This window comes from Periplaneta americana, chromosome 14 (assembly GCF_040183065.1).
Source record: "Periplaneta americana isolate PAMFEO1 chromosome 14, P.americana_PAMFEO1_priV1, whole genome shotgun sequence".
NCBI lineage: Eukaryota > Metazoa > Arthropoda > Insecta > Blattodea > Blattidae > Periplaneta > Periplaneta americana.
Genome location: NC_091130.1, coordinates 135,038,120 through 135,055,303, shown reverse-complemented (window position 1 = coordinate 135,055,303; position 17,184 = coordinate 135,038,120). Strand labels below are relative to the sequence as shown.

The following is a 17,184-nucleotide window of genomic DNA, read 5'->3' as shown; positions in this document are numbered from 1 at the left end:
CAACTACGTTTCGCTTTTTCAAACTTTTCCTCGAACATGAAAACTTCAACATACCGCTCTTGTAACGCATGTTACTATTTTCTGTACGCCTATGCATTCTCTTTTCCATTCTTTGTCAACTATTATTTTCATATGCATTTAGTTCTCGTGGCCTGGTCATCATAATATCATTTCTCACGCATCAGCCCTACGATCCAGAATTCTAAATCGTCTGGATTCCTCCGCCGAATTAGTAGAATGCGTTTGAGTCTAAAAAAAGCAGTAATACAGTACAACGTAGTCTGTTATGACGAGAATTTAAGCCCCAGCATACCGGTAAAGGCTGGTACACAATAAACCGGGAACGGAAACATTGTTAAAATAAATATATTTAAATGTGAGCATTCACAATTAACGAGAAACTTGCCAAAGCCCGAGAACGGGAAGGTGAACGTTAATTGTGAATGCTTACATTTAAATACATCTATTTTAACAATATTTTCATTCTCGTTTTCGTTCCCGGTTTGTTGTGAACCAGCCTTAAGGCATCATGTCACAAACACGTTCACATCTGAGTATTTCTGACAAAGTAAATATTATTCAAAGCCTTGAAAACAGCGCAAATATGAAGGATATTGCTGGAGAGTTTAAGCTACCGGTAATATTTCTTTCTTTGTGCCTTTTTTCTTTCTTTCTTTCCTTCTTTTTCTTTCTTCCTTTCTTTCCTTCTCTTTCTTTCTTTCGTTTCTGCCTTTCTTTCTTTCGTTTCTGCCTTTCTTTCTTTCGTTTCTGTCTTTCTTTCTGTCTTTCCTTCTTTTTCTTTTTATTTACTTCTTTCTTTATTCTCCTTTTTCTTTCTTTCTTTCGTTTCTTTCCTTCTTTTTCTTTCTTTCGTTTCTGTCTTTCTTTCTTTCCTTCTTTTTCTTTCTTCCGTTTCTGTCTTTCTTTCTTTCCTTCTTTTTCTTTTTATTTCTTTCTTTGTCTTTTTCTTTCTTTATTCTCCTTTTTTCTTTCTTTCTTTCTTTCCTCCTTTTTCTTTCTTTCTTTTGTTTCTTTCTGTCCTTTTTTCTTTCCTACTTTTTCTTTCCTTCTTTTTCTTTCTTTTCTTCTTTTTCTTTCTTTCTTTCCTTCTTTTTCTTTCTTTCTTTTCTTCTTTTTCTTTCTTTCTTTCCTTCTTTTTCTTTCTTTCTCGCCTTCTTTTTCTTTTTTCTTTCTTTCTTTCCTTCTTTTCTTTCTTTCTTTCCTTCTTTTTCTTTCTTTCTTTCTTTCCTTCTTTTTCTTTCTTTTTTTCTTTTTCTTTCTTTCTCTCCTTTCTCTTTCTTTCTCTCCTTTTTCTTTCTTTCTTTCTTTCCTTCTTTTTCTTTCTTTCTTTTCTTCTTTTTCTTTCTTTCTTTCCTTCTTTTTCTTTCTTTCTTTTCTTCTTTTTCTTTCTTTCTCTCCTTTTTCTTTCTTTCTCTCCTTTTTCTTTCTTTATTTTCTTCTATTTCTTTCTTTCTCTCCTTTTTCTTTCTTTCTCTCCTTTTTCTTTCTTTCTTTTGTTTATTTCTTTTTTCTTTCCTACTTTTTCTTTCTTTCTTTCCTTCTTTTTCTTTCTTTCTTTCCTCCTTTTTCTTTCTTTCTTTCCTTCTTTTTCTTTCCTTCTTTTTATTTTTATTCCTTTCTTTGTGTTTTTTCTTTCTTTATTCTCCTTTTTTCTTTCTTTCCTCCTTTTTCTTTCTTTCCTTCTTTTTCTTCCTTTCTTTTTTCTTTCTTTCTTTCGTTTCTTTCCTCGTTTTTCTTTTTCTTTCTTTCTTTCGTTTCTTCTTTCCTTCTTTTTCTTTCTTTCTTTCCGTCTTTTTCTTTTTTATTCTTTCTCTTTCTTTATTTCGTTCTTTTTTCACTCGTTCTTGCTTTCTTTCTTTCTTTCGTTCTTTATTTATTAATTCCTCAGTTCTTTCCTTATTTATTTATTTTATAGATATATTCTATGAAATAAAATTAATTTGTATTAACTTTGCTTCAGATTGACTTTTTTTTAATGAATTAACAACTCTTGAAAAATATTCATTTCCGTATGATCGATTTTTTATCGTCCATAATACTCCTGGATTTTCAAGCTCTACCTAACCATAATGCTTGCCGATTGCAGGGGACTTGTTCCGCGTGTTATACCTAAGTGGGTAGACATTGATTTTCTTCTTTATCGACGAAGCATTGTAGTGTTTTTAATACAACCGGTGACAAACGCACTTCACTGTCAATGCTACGGTCTGCGTAATCTTTTCTTTTAGTTGGTTATTTAACGACGCTGTATCAAGTTCTGGGTTGTTTAGCGTCAATAGAATTGGTGATATCGAAATGGTGTTTGGCGAGATGAGGAAGAGGATTCGCCATATACTACCTGACATTCGCTTTACGGTAGACGAGAACCTCGGAGAAAAAACCCCACGAGGTAATTAGCCAAAGCGGTAATCGAATCCACGCCCGAGCGCAACTCCGGATTGGCAGGCAAGCGCCTCAGCCGACTGAGCTACGCCGGTGGCTCTGTGTAATCTTAACTATATGCTAATTATGGTGCCAATTCCATGGTATCTGAGTCCCACAATGTGTGCGTCAAATATCAGTTTGAAGAACTTAAAAAAAAATCTGATAGCTTTAAAGGAGGCCTGCACAAACAGCGCTCAACGAGCGCGCGCGCTCATTCCGAGCGGAAGAGCCGAGTTTACCGCTTGCCGAAACGGAGAGGAAGATACGTCAGAATGACATAGACTTGCTATAGGTAGAGGAGAGGGAAACTACCACTCAGCTATCTAGTGGAACGATTTACAGCTCGAACTTATTGATCTTCAATATGGCCTAAGGGCTAAAGATCGTTTGAATAATACTACTAGCCTGGTTGAATTTTACAAGACTAAACATTAGCAATAATATCCACGACTACACAGGCTGGCTGTGAAAATAATTGCTATGTTTGGCTCAACGTTTATATTTGTGAGCAACTGTTTTCTATAATCAACTTTAATAACGGCAGACATCGAACATCTGTAACTGATGTTTCATTAGATCAGTAGGCTACTGTTCCTTTCAGCTGCCAACAGCATAAAACCTCGTTTTGATGTACTGATAAATAAAAATATAACAAACTGATATTGTACATTTAAATAGCTATAGAATTTCTATTATTTCTGTAAAACAAATATTTTTTTATTAATTAATAATAGTCCAAGATAATTCTGCAAACATTGAACGGGAATTCATTTCATAAACACTCGTAATAGTACTTCCTTTTGTGTATATTTTGTACGAGATCCACCCCTTCTTCCAGTCCACCCTTATACAGAGCGCAGCTAATATCTGCATTCTGCTCATGAGCTGTGAGCCGGCTCGGAGAGCGCAAACCTTGTGCAGGCCTGCTTTAAAGAAAACCCTTCATGCAAGATTCTAAACGTTCACAAACTATGAAAAGGAGAGTGTTGCATTTGGAGAATGGGTAGAGTCAAGAGTAATGGTATAAAATGCCAATGCTTGTCTCAGTATTTTCAATGGAAGCAGCTGCAATGTGGGCTTCGAATAACAGGGAAAAGTAATTGTGTTTTCCCATACCTTGCCCACATATTTGAGAAGTTATTTATTTTTCTCTTCACCTTTAACGACGTTGCTCTTTCACTGACACCTCTTGCAAGAGAACGTAAGGATCTCGTTAGGTGTGAAATATTTGGGATAATAAACTTGATTTTATGCCTGTCTATTCGTTTATTTACACGCACTGTGAAAAAGAGCTATGACGTCCAAACATCAAAGCGAACAAGAGGTAAGGTTTTGTGCCAAAATAAATTCAAGCACGAAAGAAAAACGATCACTGTCATATTTTATAAACAGTAACACATTCATTGATTTTATTTCCATTTGTTTCTTAAGTTTAATTTGCTTCAAAGCCTGAAACTCTATGACAAAATTTTACTGCTAAACTAGTTTCTTTTAGAATGTTTGATATTACCGATGCTGGTAAATATTGCAGGAATTTTCGTACATAAGTTGGATAAAAAGTAATGGAAACACTGCTGTCACGTGACGATGGTGCGTTCGAGAGCTGCCAGCTATGTGGACATGAACAAGGACTATTAGATGAGTTAGTGCAGCCAGCGGCGACAGTACGCCATCAATCTACTGCAGTGTGTAGAACGTTCACTTTCATAGGGATAGTGCGAGCGCCCTAAGACCATCCTTAGAGCAACGTTTCTGGATCAAAATTGAAATGGCACGAGGTCATAGTGCACAAGAATGTTTTCAGGGACTGCGTGAAGCATGTGGCGATGCAGCGTTGCCATATCGCACAGTGGCACGATGGGTTAAAGCGTTCCGGGAAGGCCTTGTTGCACCGGTACCAAAGGGAAGGTGACGACTTTCTTGGACGAATCGTCGCTATGGACGAAACCTGGACTCGCTCGTATGAACCAAACTTGAAACGCCAATCAAATGAATGGAAGCATCCCGGTTCTCCTCGTCCAAAGAAAGTGCGCCCTACACAAAGTGCTGTGAAGGAGATGTTCATTGTAGCGTATGACATTGATGGGGTAATACTGCACCACGCTGTGCCTCCAAGGCAGACGGCAAACGTCGACTACTGGAACATCCACCATACTCACCCGATATGATCCATGCGATTACTATCTTTTCACCAAAATGAAAGAACCAGTGCGAGGGACCCGGTACAATACCAGAGATGAACTTATCCGTGCTTTAGGGCGGTCAATACGGAACATCAACAAAGATGGACGCGCTGATGGTGTACGACGCCTTTCAAACATTTGGGAAAAGGTAATAAATGAGGGGGGCGACTATATAGAAGGTGCCGTACGTAAATGTTGTACCCCTGTGAATAAAGCCATGTCAGAAATATCGAACTGTTACCATTACTTTTTATTCAACCCTAGTAATTTGCTCGATTCTTGGAATATGCTTCATTCAGAAATAACTGGTTATGAAAATTGACAATCTAAAACATCCTTTTTTCAACATCTCGCATGCTAAAGGTATAATTTAAAATCTCGCGACACATTCATAATATAGACCAGTGTCTCCCAACCAGGAGGGAATTTTGAGGGTTTTAGGAAGATATGAGGTCCATAAAATACAAATAAATAAGATAAATGGGATCTGTCCTATTACCACTACTATTCACTATTTACGTAAATGACATCCCCTCGACTCTACAGCACTGTAAGAATCATCTTTACGCAGACGATTTACAAATCTATATCCATACAACCCCTGACTCACTCAATGACGAAACACAAAATCTTAACAAGGACCTTGAATCTACATCTGCATGGGCCAGAAAGTTTGGTTTGACTCTCAATGCAAGAAAATCACAAGCAATCCTAGTGGGACATCAACGTCTATTACGCAACATTACTCCTGTATCCAGTCAAGTTAAACGACGCAATAATCCCTTTTGCTCCCAGTGTTAAAAACCTTGGAGATTACTTTGATACGCATTTAAACTGCAATAACCAAGTAATCCATATTACCAAAAAGGTGCTTTCCATACTACATTCCTTAAACAGCATTCGAAAATTCCTTCCGCTATCACTCAAGAAAATACTAGTGGAAACACTAGCAATGCCCCTCTTCGATTATTGTGATTTTCTACTGACTGACCTCAATGTCAACCAGTCGCAAAAATTACAACGTGTTCATAATTCTTGTGTTCGCTTCGTCTGCGATGTCCGTCGCGCTGATCACATTACCCCATCCTTCCAAACTCTAAACTGGCTACGGCTTAACGAACGTAGAAATTTTCATTCTCTTGTTCTCCTTTTCCAAGTTCTTCACACTTTTACACCTACCTACCTTGCCTCCCGTTTCAGTTACCTGTCATCATATCATAATCTTTTCACACGCACGCAAAATAGCCGCACACTAGCCATACCAACACATACGACATCATCGTATTCATCATCATACACAATCTCGCTCTCGCGCTTGTGGAATACCCTACCCAGTGACATCAGAGACTGTCGGAATTTAATAGCATTCAAAAGCAAGCTTATTAAGCATTTTCTTACTGCGTAGAGTAGGTTTAATTTTTACTTAATTAATAAGAAAAAAAGTTTCTCTCTTCTTAACTTTTACAATAAACTATCTAGCTCTTATTAATCAGTTAATCTTTTAGTACTTTGATTTTTATTGTATTTGTAAATTTAATATTAATTGTAATTATAATTGTAATTGTATTCTTAATATTGTAGTTGTAATCCCTGGTAGAGGGGAAGAGAAGGCCTCATGGCCTTATCTCTATCAGGTTAAATAAATAAATAAAATAAAAATAAATGTGTATATTTTAATATATAAAATAAAATATTTTCAATTTTATATGTATTATTTTTTAGTAAACATAAGGGAAATAATATTGTGATGAATGGTGAAATTGAGCATGGGGCAAAAAAGGTTAAGAAGCACCGAAACGAAATACATATTATTCAAAAATAGAAGAAACACTCTTTTTGTATTTTTATTTTAAGTTTATGATAAAAATTTAAAATTTAATGACAGAAAATAATTATTACAAGGCAATATTAATGTCTTTATGGTATTACACATATTTTCTTAATTTGTTGTCATAAAAACATACAATATACTATTATTACATGTTTTGCCGAGGTATTTAATGTAGGATATTTTTATAAAGGTAAGTAAAATACGATATTTTTAAAGGTTGGTATGATATTCTAACTTACTGATCTGGCAACCCTAACTGCGCGTCAGTCATTCTCTTCTCTGCCACTTGCACACCTACTGTACATCGTATTAACTAAATGTTGACTTTAGTGATGAACAACGATCGAGAAAGCAACTAACAGCGCCCGTAAAGCCGAAAACCCGCACGACAATGTTGTATACATCGCGTCGTTGACGTAAAGACTGCTTGTGAGTGTTTCGAGACGTCGAGATTGATCACTACCAAAGTCCCGAACGTCAAGCAGCCTTGAATCGCCACAGTTGTTTATACCTGACTGAACTTTTATCTACTTTGGCAACTGTTATATATGCCATATGTATAAACAATCAAGTTGCCTATTTTAAACATCACCTCTACCTTTCAGTGTATAATAATCCGTTGCCCAGGCTTTATTTAATTACTAGGTGCTTATTAACAGGCTAGGAATTTTCTTTTCATATGTTTGAGATCAAATGTGCAATCTCAAGTAAAAAGATATTAACGTTATTTTTATTTATTTATTTATTTTGCTAATAATATAAACAGAAAAACTTTAGCTCGTCCCTGAAAGAGTAGAACTCGTGCTCAGGGGCGAATTCCTGAATTGAAATTAAGAAGTAAATGCAAATTTATTTGAGAATTGTTTTCTTTCTATTTAGATATTTTCTCGTTGCCAAACTTTCAGAACGGCCCCGAGGTTCACTCAGCCTCCTATAAAATTGAGCACCGGGTCTTTCCCGAGGGTAAAAGGCGGTCAGAGCGTGGTGCCGACCACATCACCTCATTCTAGTGCCGAGGTCATGGAAATCATAGGGCTCTACCTCCATGCCCCCCAAGTGCCTTCATGGCATGTGACGAGGATACCTTTACCTTTTTTCTTTCTATTTATATAACCATAGGTAATATCATATAATATAACCAGAACATTTTGATAACTAAGATACTGTTCTGTTTTGTCTTTTTGTCTCATTTAAACATTTATAATGTTATTTATTTCAATTATGTATGTTATTCAAAGTTACGAAATCTTTCCACGTCGACCAAATCCTATTTCGAGAATGAAGAGCGAGACTCGAAGGGCACGAGAATGACGAGACGAGAACTGTCACATGTTATTTCTAACAGAGTGATGAATTGTGTTTGTCTTCTCCGAGGAAAGTGTCTTAACTGAATATTTTTGGCCGTTTTCTGTCAATTTAGACGCGAAACAAAACGGTCCGTACTATGTGAGAATGACGGGTGAATTCTTATGTCGCAGGTGAACTTGGCGGAAGAGTTCGACATCCTCCAGATCGTCGGAGAAGGATGGTTCGGCAAGATCCTGCTGGCCGAGCACCGCGCCACGGACACCGAGATGGTGTTGAAGGCGCTTCCCAAACCCTACACGGCTCTGAGGGACTTCTACCGCGAGTTCCACTACAGTCTGCACCTAGGCGCTCACCGCAACATCATCAGCACGTATGATGTCGCCTTCGAGACGGCTGGCTTCTACGTGTTCTCTCAGGAGTATGCGCCTCTTGGGGACCTCACGTCCAACGTGTCAGAGACTGGCATCGGCGAGCTGCACAGCAAGCGCGTCGCAAAGCAGGTACGGCTCACCACGGCACGAGTCTCTGCCAAACGTCAAAGTTTTGAAGCTTCAAATCCGACTGAAGGGCAATAAAGACTGCTAACATGACTAGGTAGGGAAGTGAGGCCTGGTGTTCCGTGTCGGAGATTTTAAGGCAGTGGTGTAAAACTCGGTCTGGCAGCCGTGAAACACCATAGGACATGGATGGACATCGTGCCTCACTTGAGAAATAATACCTCACTGATCTTCACAGAGCTTATCGCTCTGAGTGACATCATCTTCACAGTCCCCGTTCCTCCCTCATGCAGCTCCTAGGCGTGGGCAGGTTCTATATCAGTTTCATAAGCAATATCAGTGGTGACATAATGGCATTATCAAAGCAGTGTGTACGCGTTAGAAAACGATTATTTCATGAGAAATGGGAGGAAGAGTTTTTTTTTGCTGTTTAGAAGGGGAGAACATACGATGTATGTTATGCTCGAAAATCCTATTAGGCATTAATATTTTAATATACAACGACATTACTCCTTATGTCATAAAGAACATGCTGAATTAGAAGGTAAGACAAATTAAATGTTATTTTTCGTACTATTCCGAAGAAAATTTATGATCTTAAGCTAACATCATAGTATACTAAATACGACAACATACCTTAAACACGCTGCATTAAAAGGTACGAGGAATTAAATGTTGTTTGTACGTATTATTTCCAAAAGAAATTTATAAATAAATAAATAAATATATATATATATATATATATCTCAAATGTGCGTAGAAAACGAAATATGATTTTCTGAAATTATTTTAGGTCGAGAACGTGCAAATCTATTAAGTAATCTTGATAAACGCCAGAATATTCAAGAAAATAAACGTAGACAACGTGATGGAATATTATTGCTAGTTACGCAATTTCTCGCCTGTGATTTAGATCAATTCAATGATTGAGAAATAGTAAAGAGGTTTATGATTAAAGCTGCCGAATTAATTTGCCAAATTGAATAAAAGTTTTCGAGTCTCTCACGTTAACCAAGCGCTTTCCTATACCTGCTTGCGATTCTGCAAACGAAAGGTATCTAGGCTCCTTGTTAGAGGGTACAATATGCCCGCTAGCTAGTCTAGATAATGGAATATAATCAAATAAGTCTATTTAAATACGTCTACCCTTCCATAACTTGCATTTAAAAGTGTAAGAAGTGCTTGAGTTTCAACTCGTAGACCCACACTTTGAAGAATAAATATGTTTTGATTGTGCGTTTGTTGGCTCACACAGCATTCACGTCACAGATGGCGTCGGCAGCTGTAAAACCCACACGACGCCTACGCTAGCATTCGCGCTCCAACAGGTTTCACCAAGTTTTATGGATCCTGTGAATGATTCAAAACATTCCCACGGTATAAAGTTTTGACTATAAACCAGGCATGCCAAAACCCTGCACATTGTGCAGTTGTCTCTGTGCGATGTGCACTTTCTATTCCCCTATGTGAAGGGACTGAATCGACTTGGAGGGGAGCGCGACAGGGCTGTATAGCACCTGCAGTAGCAGATCACCTTTTGTTTCAGTAGCACAGTTTGATGTGATTGTGAATGCGTTATGAAAAATAAAGTGAGGAGTCCACAGATATAATGAAGAAGAGAAATCATTAATCATATAACATAATTGTTATAATGTTTTCCTCAGCCAACAATAATTATTTTAAAATGAAAGGCTTTCATCAGCCCATGTCGAGATAATAGTCTTGTGACAGTTTAGATCAGATTAGTAAAGTTATCAAAATATGATATTCTCTAGCGCTTATTTCTTAATCAGTATTCTCACGGCAAAACAAACGTGACAATGGCGTTGTTTTGAAGTCTGTACTAACAAAGCCATCAAAAGTTAGACGACTTACGACTTCTATTTGTTAAAATGATAAGAAGTGATGACAATACTGAATGAGGATCTTGAAGCTGTAAGGGAGCGAAGAAAACAGCTATTTGCAAAGCGGAAAAATTTTATGGAAAAATATGACTAATTTTCCCATCTCACGTCATTATGTTATGTTAATATACTTACATTAATAATTCTTTAAACCTGACAAAGGGAAAGTCGTCGCTTCATAGCTTGTGAACTACGGTTTTAATTTCTTTCAGTAACGCTCCCAATTTGCTGATACTTGCTCTCAATGTTTTCCAAATAAAGCATATGTAAATTTAAATTCTAAGTTTAATTTATACACTTTATTAATAGTACTGTTAATTTATATTGACATACAGAAAGAAAATGATTTCAGTGTAAAAACCTCACAATGTCCTACTGCATGTAATTGGGAGTAAAATATTTTCTTTGACATTTATGTACCATTGGTACCTGCCTGCCTATCTGTCCGTCCATCCATCCATCCATCCATCCATCCATCCATCCATCCATCCATCCATCCATCCATCCATCCATCCATCCATCCATCCATCCATCCATCCATCCATCCATCCATCCATCCATCCATCCATCCATCCATCCATCCATCCATCCATCCATCCATCCATCCATCCATCCATCCATCCATCCATCCATCCATCTATCTATCTATCTATCTATCTATCTATCTATCTATCTATCTATCTATCTATCTATCTATCTATCTATCTATCTATCTATCTCTTTTTGTGTAAGGGGAAGTAATTTATTTTATCGGAGGAAAATTTTTTTCGTCTTCATTCACTGATCAAACACAATATTTTAATCTCATGTCTTGCAACAACGTCTACTAAGCTAGCCAAAGTCTTTACTCCGAGATACTCGGAATACATTGCATAGCCATCTTTACTGACCTTCATATGTTTGTCCTGTTCTTTAGTTCGACTCTCGATTCGGCACGGTCACTAATGATGGAACAGTTTGCTTCCCTGTATTCTGGAGTTTAGCGATCCTCTCATCTAACTGATTCTAATCTTGTCACTTTCCTCGGACTCATGTCCTAATTAGCAATCCCATCTAACCTAATCTATAACTCAAGTGTTTACGGAAATATACACCAGTGGAAGGTAAAACGCAAAACCACAGTTCAACACGATTTCTGCCATAAGACGCTAAATTGAGTATGTGCCAAATACGGTAACCCCACGGTGTCGTTAATGTAGTTACGCTAATCTTGATTGAACAATTTCAACACAAGCATACTTCATAATTATGATGTTACCGTAAAATACACGTTTTCCTTTATTAGTAAACTCATTAGTCTTTCATTTAAACATGTACGAGGTATATAAAAAGCAGTCCAATTCTTCATTTACTGGCATTATAGCCTTTCTCCCTGCTAAATATTACATTTTCTTCTAGTAATACAGTATTATAGCAATCAATTACTTCCTAATAGCATATTCGACTTTCTACAGGGACATAATTTTATTTTTACTTCAATTTTTATTGTACCTGAGTTTTTTAATGTACTTCACTCCCATCCCCTCTACTAGTAAACTTCCAACCGTTCTCATACAGAACCGAGGCCGCGTATGCAGTACTGAGTTAGTGAGTATAATACGTTCCAGAAATATGTTCACGTTTTCCAGTGACGAAAGAGCTTTCAATATTGAATTATATTTTCGTACAGGTACTGTCGTCCGTTTGCCTACGTCGCATCCCGGTTTCCCCCACCTGCTTCTGTTCGCCCCTCTGTAAAGTCTAGTAGCTGGGCTGTCTTAGCTCTTTTCTGAAAACATTAATTTCTGTTAGGAATAAATTGGACGTCCACGTAATGTTATACAACTGTTTAAAATAACTTAAATAAAAGGGCCTCGTTAAGTAATTAACTGTTACGTGATTCCCCCCCCCCCATTCTACGACCCTGCGACAAAACCACTTGAACGGACAGTAGATAGCATTTCTGAGTAATTTTATCTTTTCGGATCGGGCAGAAGTGTAGATTAAATTAAATTATAGTAAGTTACCTAAGGTACTCTTTTATAGAGTATATATAGAATTATTTCAACATGAGTTACTCGTACGAAGGTCGAAACTGGTAATTGGAATTAGGTACAATAGTCTATAGTGCGATAATGTGCACAAAAGAACTGAAGTCTGTATCGAAATGAACGGCCACCATTTTCAAAAATGTGTTTAAATATCCATAGGCTATTATGATTATTTTTCAATTTAACTTCATTCTCTATATTGTACGCTAATGTGCTATAACAGTACAATATACACTGAATAATTAATACGTCCGAATGGATAGCTCAATTCGTGAGTAAAAACACTAAGTGTTAATACAGTACTGTATTTTGATTAAACAAAAACCGAATGAAAATTATCAAACTCAAAATTTCGATATTTCCTAGTTTACATAAATGGATGAACTACTTTTCTTCCCTCCTATACCTAGTAAAGTGATTTGTATTTTACGCCAGTGTCATCGAACTCCAGTCTTGGAAGGGGGAGCAAGCGGTGTTTCCGGTTCTAGACCTTTAATCCAAAGGTATAGCCAGGTTGATATTAAAAATGTTAGTAAAAATAAAATGATGTCCCTGTACAAATTTATTGCAGTTAAATCAACACACAATATCGGGCATCCCGAATACATCCTATGCATGAAGAAGCTAATGTCACTGAATATAGAAAATAAGGTAATTTCATAGAAATGGTGTACACGGTACAAAGGCAAAGCATGAAGGACATCTTAATGACATCATGCTTAAGATGCTATAGTCTATGCTAAAAAACACAAAGAAGCCACTTTGTTATTTTTTAAAATAATATTATAGTAATTATGGAATATATAGAAATACCGGTATGTGAAATAAATATACAAATTTCGGTAATTGAGCAGACGAAGTCTCTAATTTTTCCGCTAACTTAACTTCACTGGAAATACTACTTGTATTTTATATTTAATAGGTCAATATAGAGAATCCACCGGCCAATGAACGAATATTGCACACTTTTATCACTGCCAATATGGCGCTATAAACCAATTTTGAATACTTTTATCACAACCACAAGACACTTCAATTTATTGTACAATATATATATATATATATATATATATATATATATATATATATATATATATAACTGGACGAACTAAATGTAATTATTATGAAAGTCGCCATATTTCCTTCCTAGAACTACGATCCCCTTCCACTAGATGCCTGCCGAAACAAGAAGCAGGGCCGGCAATACATGCAAACGAAATTATACTAAATGTGAGGAATGTTACTACAGGTGTGTAGTATTATGTGACAGGTTAGGTTAGGTTAGATTGGGTGTGTATTGTGTGACAGGTTAGGTTAGGTTTGATTAGGTGTGTAGTATTATGAGAGAGGTTAGGTTAGGTTTGATTAGGTGTATAGTATTATGAGAGAGGTTAGGTTAGATTTGATTAGGTGTGTAGTATTATGAGAGAGGTTAGGTTAGATTTGAGTAGGTGTGTAGTATTATGAGAGAGGTTAGATTTGATTATGTGTGTAATATTATGTGACAGGTTAGGGTGGGTTTGATTAAGTGTGTAGTATTGTGACAGGTTAGGTTAGGCTTGATTAGGTGTGTAGTATTATGTGACAGATTAGTTTAGGTTTGATTATGTGTGTAGTATTATGAGAGAGATTAAGTTAGGTTTGATTATGTGTGTAGTATTATGAGAGAGGTTAGGTTAGGTTTGATTATGTGTGTAGTATTATGAGATAGGTTAGGTTACGTTTGATTAGGTGTGTAGTATTATGAGAGAGGTTAGGTTAGATTTGATTATGTGTGTAGTATTATGAGAGAGGTTAGGTTAGATTTGATTAGGTGTGTAGTATTATGAGAGAGGTTAGGTTTGATTATGTGCGTAATATTATGTGACAGGTTAGGGTGGGTTTGATTAAGTGTGTAGTATTGTGACAGGTTAGGTTAGGTTTGATTAGGTGTGTAGTATTATGAGAGAGGTTAGGTTAGGTTTATTATGTGTGTAGTATTATGAGAGAGATTAGGTTAGGTCTCATTAGATGTGTAGTATTATGAGAGAGGTTAGGTTAGGTTCGATTAGGTATGTAGTATTATGGGAGAGGTTAGGTTAGGTTAGGTTTGATTATGTGTGTAATATTATGAGGGAGGGTAGGTTAGGTTTGATTATGTGTGTAGTATTATGAGAGAGATTAGGTTAGGTTTATTATGTGTGTAGTATTATGAGAGAGATTAGGTTAGGTCTGATTAGATGTGTAGTATTGTGAGAGAGGTTAGGTTAGGTTTGATTAGGTGTGTAGTATTATGAGAGAGGTTAGGTTAGGTTTATTATGTGTGTAGTATTATGAGAGAGGTTAGGTTAGGTCTGATTAGATGTGTAGTATTATGAGAGAGGTTAGGTTAGGTTTGATTAGGTGTGTAGTATTATGAGAGAGGTTAGGTTAGGTTTGATTAGGTGTTAGTATTATGAGAGAGGTTAGGTTAGATTTGATTAGGTGTGTAGTATTATGAGAGAGGTTAGGTTAGATTCGATTATGTGTATAGTATTATTACTATGTTGGTCCACACCTGTGGAGTAATGGTCAGCGCGTCTGGCCGCGAAACCAGGTGGCCCGGGTTCGAATCCCGGTGGGGGCAAGTTACCTGGTTGAGGTTTTTTCCGGGGTTTTCCCTCAACCAAATACGAGCAAATGCTGGGTAACTTTGGGTGCTGGACCCCGGAATCATTTCACCGGCATTATCACCTTCATTTCATTCAGACGCTAAATAACCTAGATGTTGAGACAGCGTCGTAAAATAACCCAATAAAGTAAAGTAAAATTATTACTATGTTGGCGACACTGAAACCAACTGTTACGTTAAAGAAATATGGCAGTATTCTTCATTCACGCGGGAGGATTTTCGTATATGAGTAAGGTACGTAGGTCTATTTTGGGCAGGTTGTATGGGGTTACAGCTCTCCCAGTGATCACATCAACTTCTACTAATCAATACTATAAATCCAAGGCATTTTCAAGATACTTTATCAAGTTCCTATAGTGGCTGGGACATAAGTAACCTTCACCAATTGATTTTTAATGAGTTTTGTTTTATTATTATTAAGCGCCAATGGGGGTTTGAGGGAGACAAGGTACAAGCGAAAAGTGTGGGGAGGGGGAGGCGGAGCCTCCCTCCAACAAACCCAAATTATATTCCGGATTAGGTTGAGATATGGCTAATACATTACTTTGTTAGGTAAAACTTAGAACCAAAGTTGGATCGAATTTCGGCTAAGCCAAAGGGCAATGTAGTTTGTAAATAACTGAAATATGTTAACAGTTACCCTGAAGAGAAAGTAGCGTGCGGTCGGGTGATTTTACTCAGTTTGTATTGTATTTCTGGTCCAGAAAAATAGTCGTTTTTTATGAATAAACTATTATGGTTCACTGGAATATAGTGCCTTAAATATTAAACTTCATCTCTAGAAAAAAAAAAAAAAAAAAAAAAAAAAAAACCTTATAATTTTAACGATTTCCACTTTTCAAAATCACTTGAACGTCCCGGGCACTAGTTTCGCCTACCCTTATCCTATGATACAAAACAAAATTTAATATTTTATTTATACTACATATTATTATATCAGTTACTATGTAACGTCCCACATAAAACTACCTGTTTAAACGCATATCCACAGTACCTGGAATTTAGTACACAATTTCTATGAAATTACCAAAATAATATTATTGTTTACTTTTACACTTTACCTGTGCAATCCCCAATGAATGTCATTTATACATCACAAGCTCCATCACAGGCACAAAACCCGTTCACGAATTAAATTATTGAATTATAAATACACATTACATCTTTAATATCACACACGCACCAAGAATAACCCAGCATATGCTTTATTTCAAATAACACACAAAAATAATACATACTATATCCGAAGATCTATCAGTCAGACGTCCGCCATTTTGCACCGCGATAGCAGAGAAAATCCGACGACATTAAACTGGCCGCTTACAAATAGGGAAATTTAATCGCTTCATTAAATAATTCTTCTCTCTGCAACGGAGAGGAAATTGAAATATGCGAAACACTTTGGCAAGTCAGCAGTGTCCTCTATGATGTTGCGTAAAGATTAATAAAGCATTACGTGAACTGATATCATGAGACTCAAATCTTGCAGAAGCTGGTATATGAAATGCCGCCATAGAAGAAAGCAATATCGTCAAATGTTAAATATATAGGCCTATTGGAAAGCTATTAAAACTTTATTATTGAGAGCTTTTCGACATTTGGTATATTTGTAGAGGCTAAATTTGTTAGGTAGAGAGCTCGGTTGAAAAAGATAACGAATTTAAAATAATTATTTACTTTGAAAGAACCCGGATTGGAGTCCCTATAGTCGTGTTTTGTGGAATTTTAGGCTACTTCTTGCAGAATGATGCTTATAAAATTTACAGACTCATTTCTTGATCCGTACACCACTTACGAATTTCTGCATTTAATATTTATTTATTTATGTCTATAACAGGACAAAGCCCCAATTACAATAGACAACACAAATATTTGCTTAGAACATAAAATTGGAGGTAACAATAAAAGAGAGATAAAACATACACAAATGCAAGATACAAGTGTAAATACAAATGAAAAATGAAAAAAAAAACAGACATACACATAGTACGTAAATAAAAGACACAGATATAGATATAAATGAAAAATAAAAAATAAAAATAAATGAAAAATAGATAAATATAGATATCATAACCAAAAGATGTAAAATATAGCTATAAATTACAGAGTAACAAATAGATAGAAATACTATTTTTTTTAAATAATTTATTGATCGAACAGCGCATTTAGCGCTATACAGATCATTTATAAAAAATATAAATACAATAACTTACATGACATTGAATTGAGGGCAGCCTAGATTGGGCTCCTCAATGAACAAAATAATTGTTAATAAATAATTATTTACATAGGTTGGTGTGATGATGAATTTTGATTATAATATGAGGTCCATTGGA

At 36.2% G+C, this 17,184-nt stretch overlaps 1 protein-coding gene across 2 annotated transcripts in view; it reads left to right on the top strand.

Moving 5' to 3' along the window:
- LOC138713746 (serine/threonine-protein kinase meng-po) overlaps nucleotides 1-17,184 on the top strand; it is a 126,276-nt gene that overhangs the window by 93,883 nt on the left and 15,209 nt on the right. For both annotated transcript variants that reach the window (XM_069846119.1, XM_069846118.1), the window contains one exon: nucleotides 7,938-8,267. In XM_069846119.1, coding sequence (XP_069702220.1) covers nucleotides 7,938-8,267 — 330 coding nt within the window. The remainder of the gene's footprint in view (nucleotides 1-7,937; nucleotides 8,268-17,184) is intronic.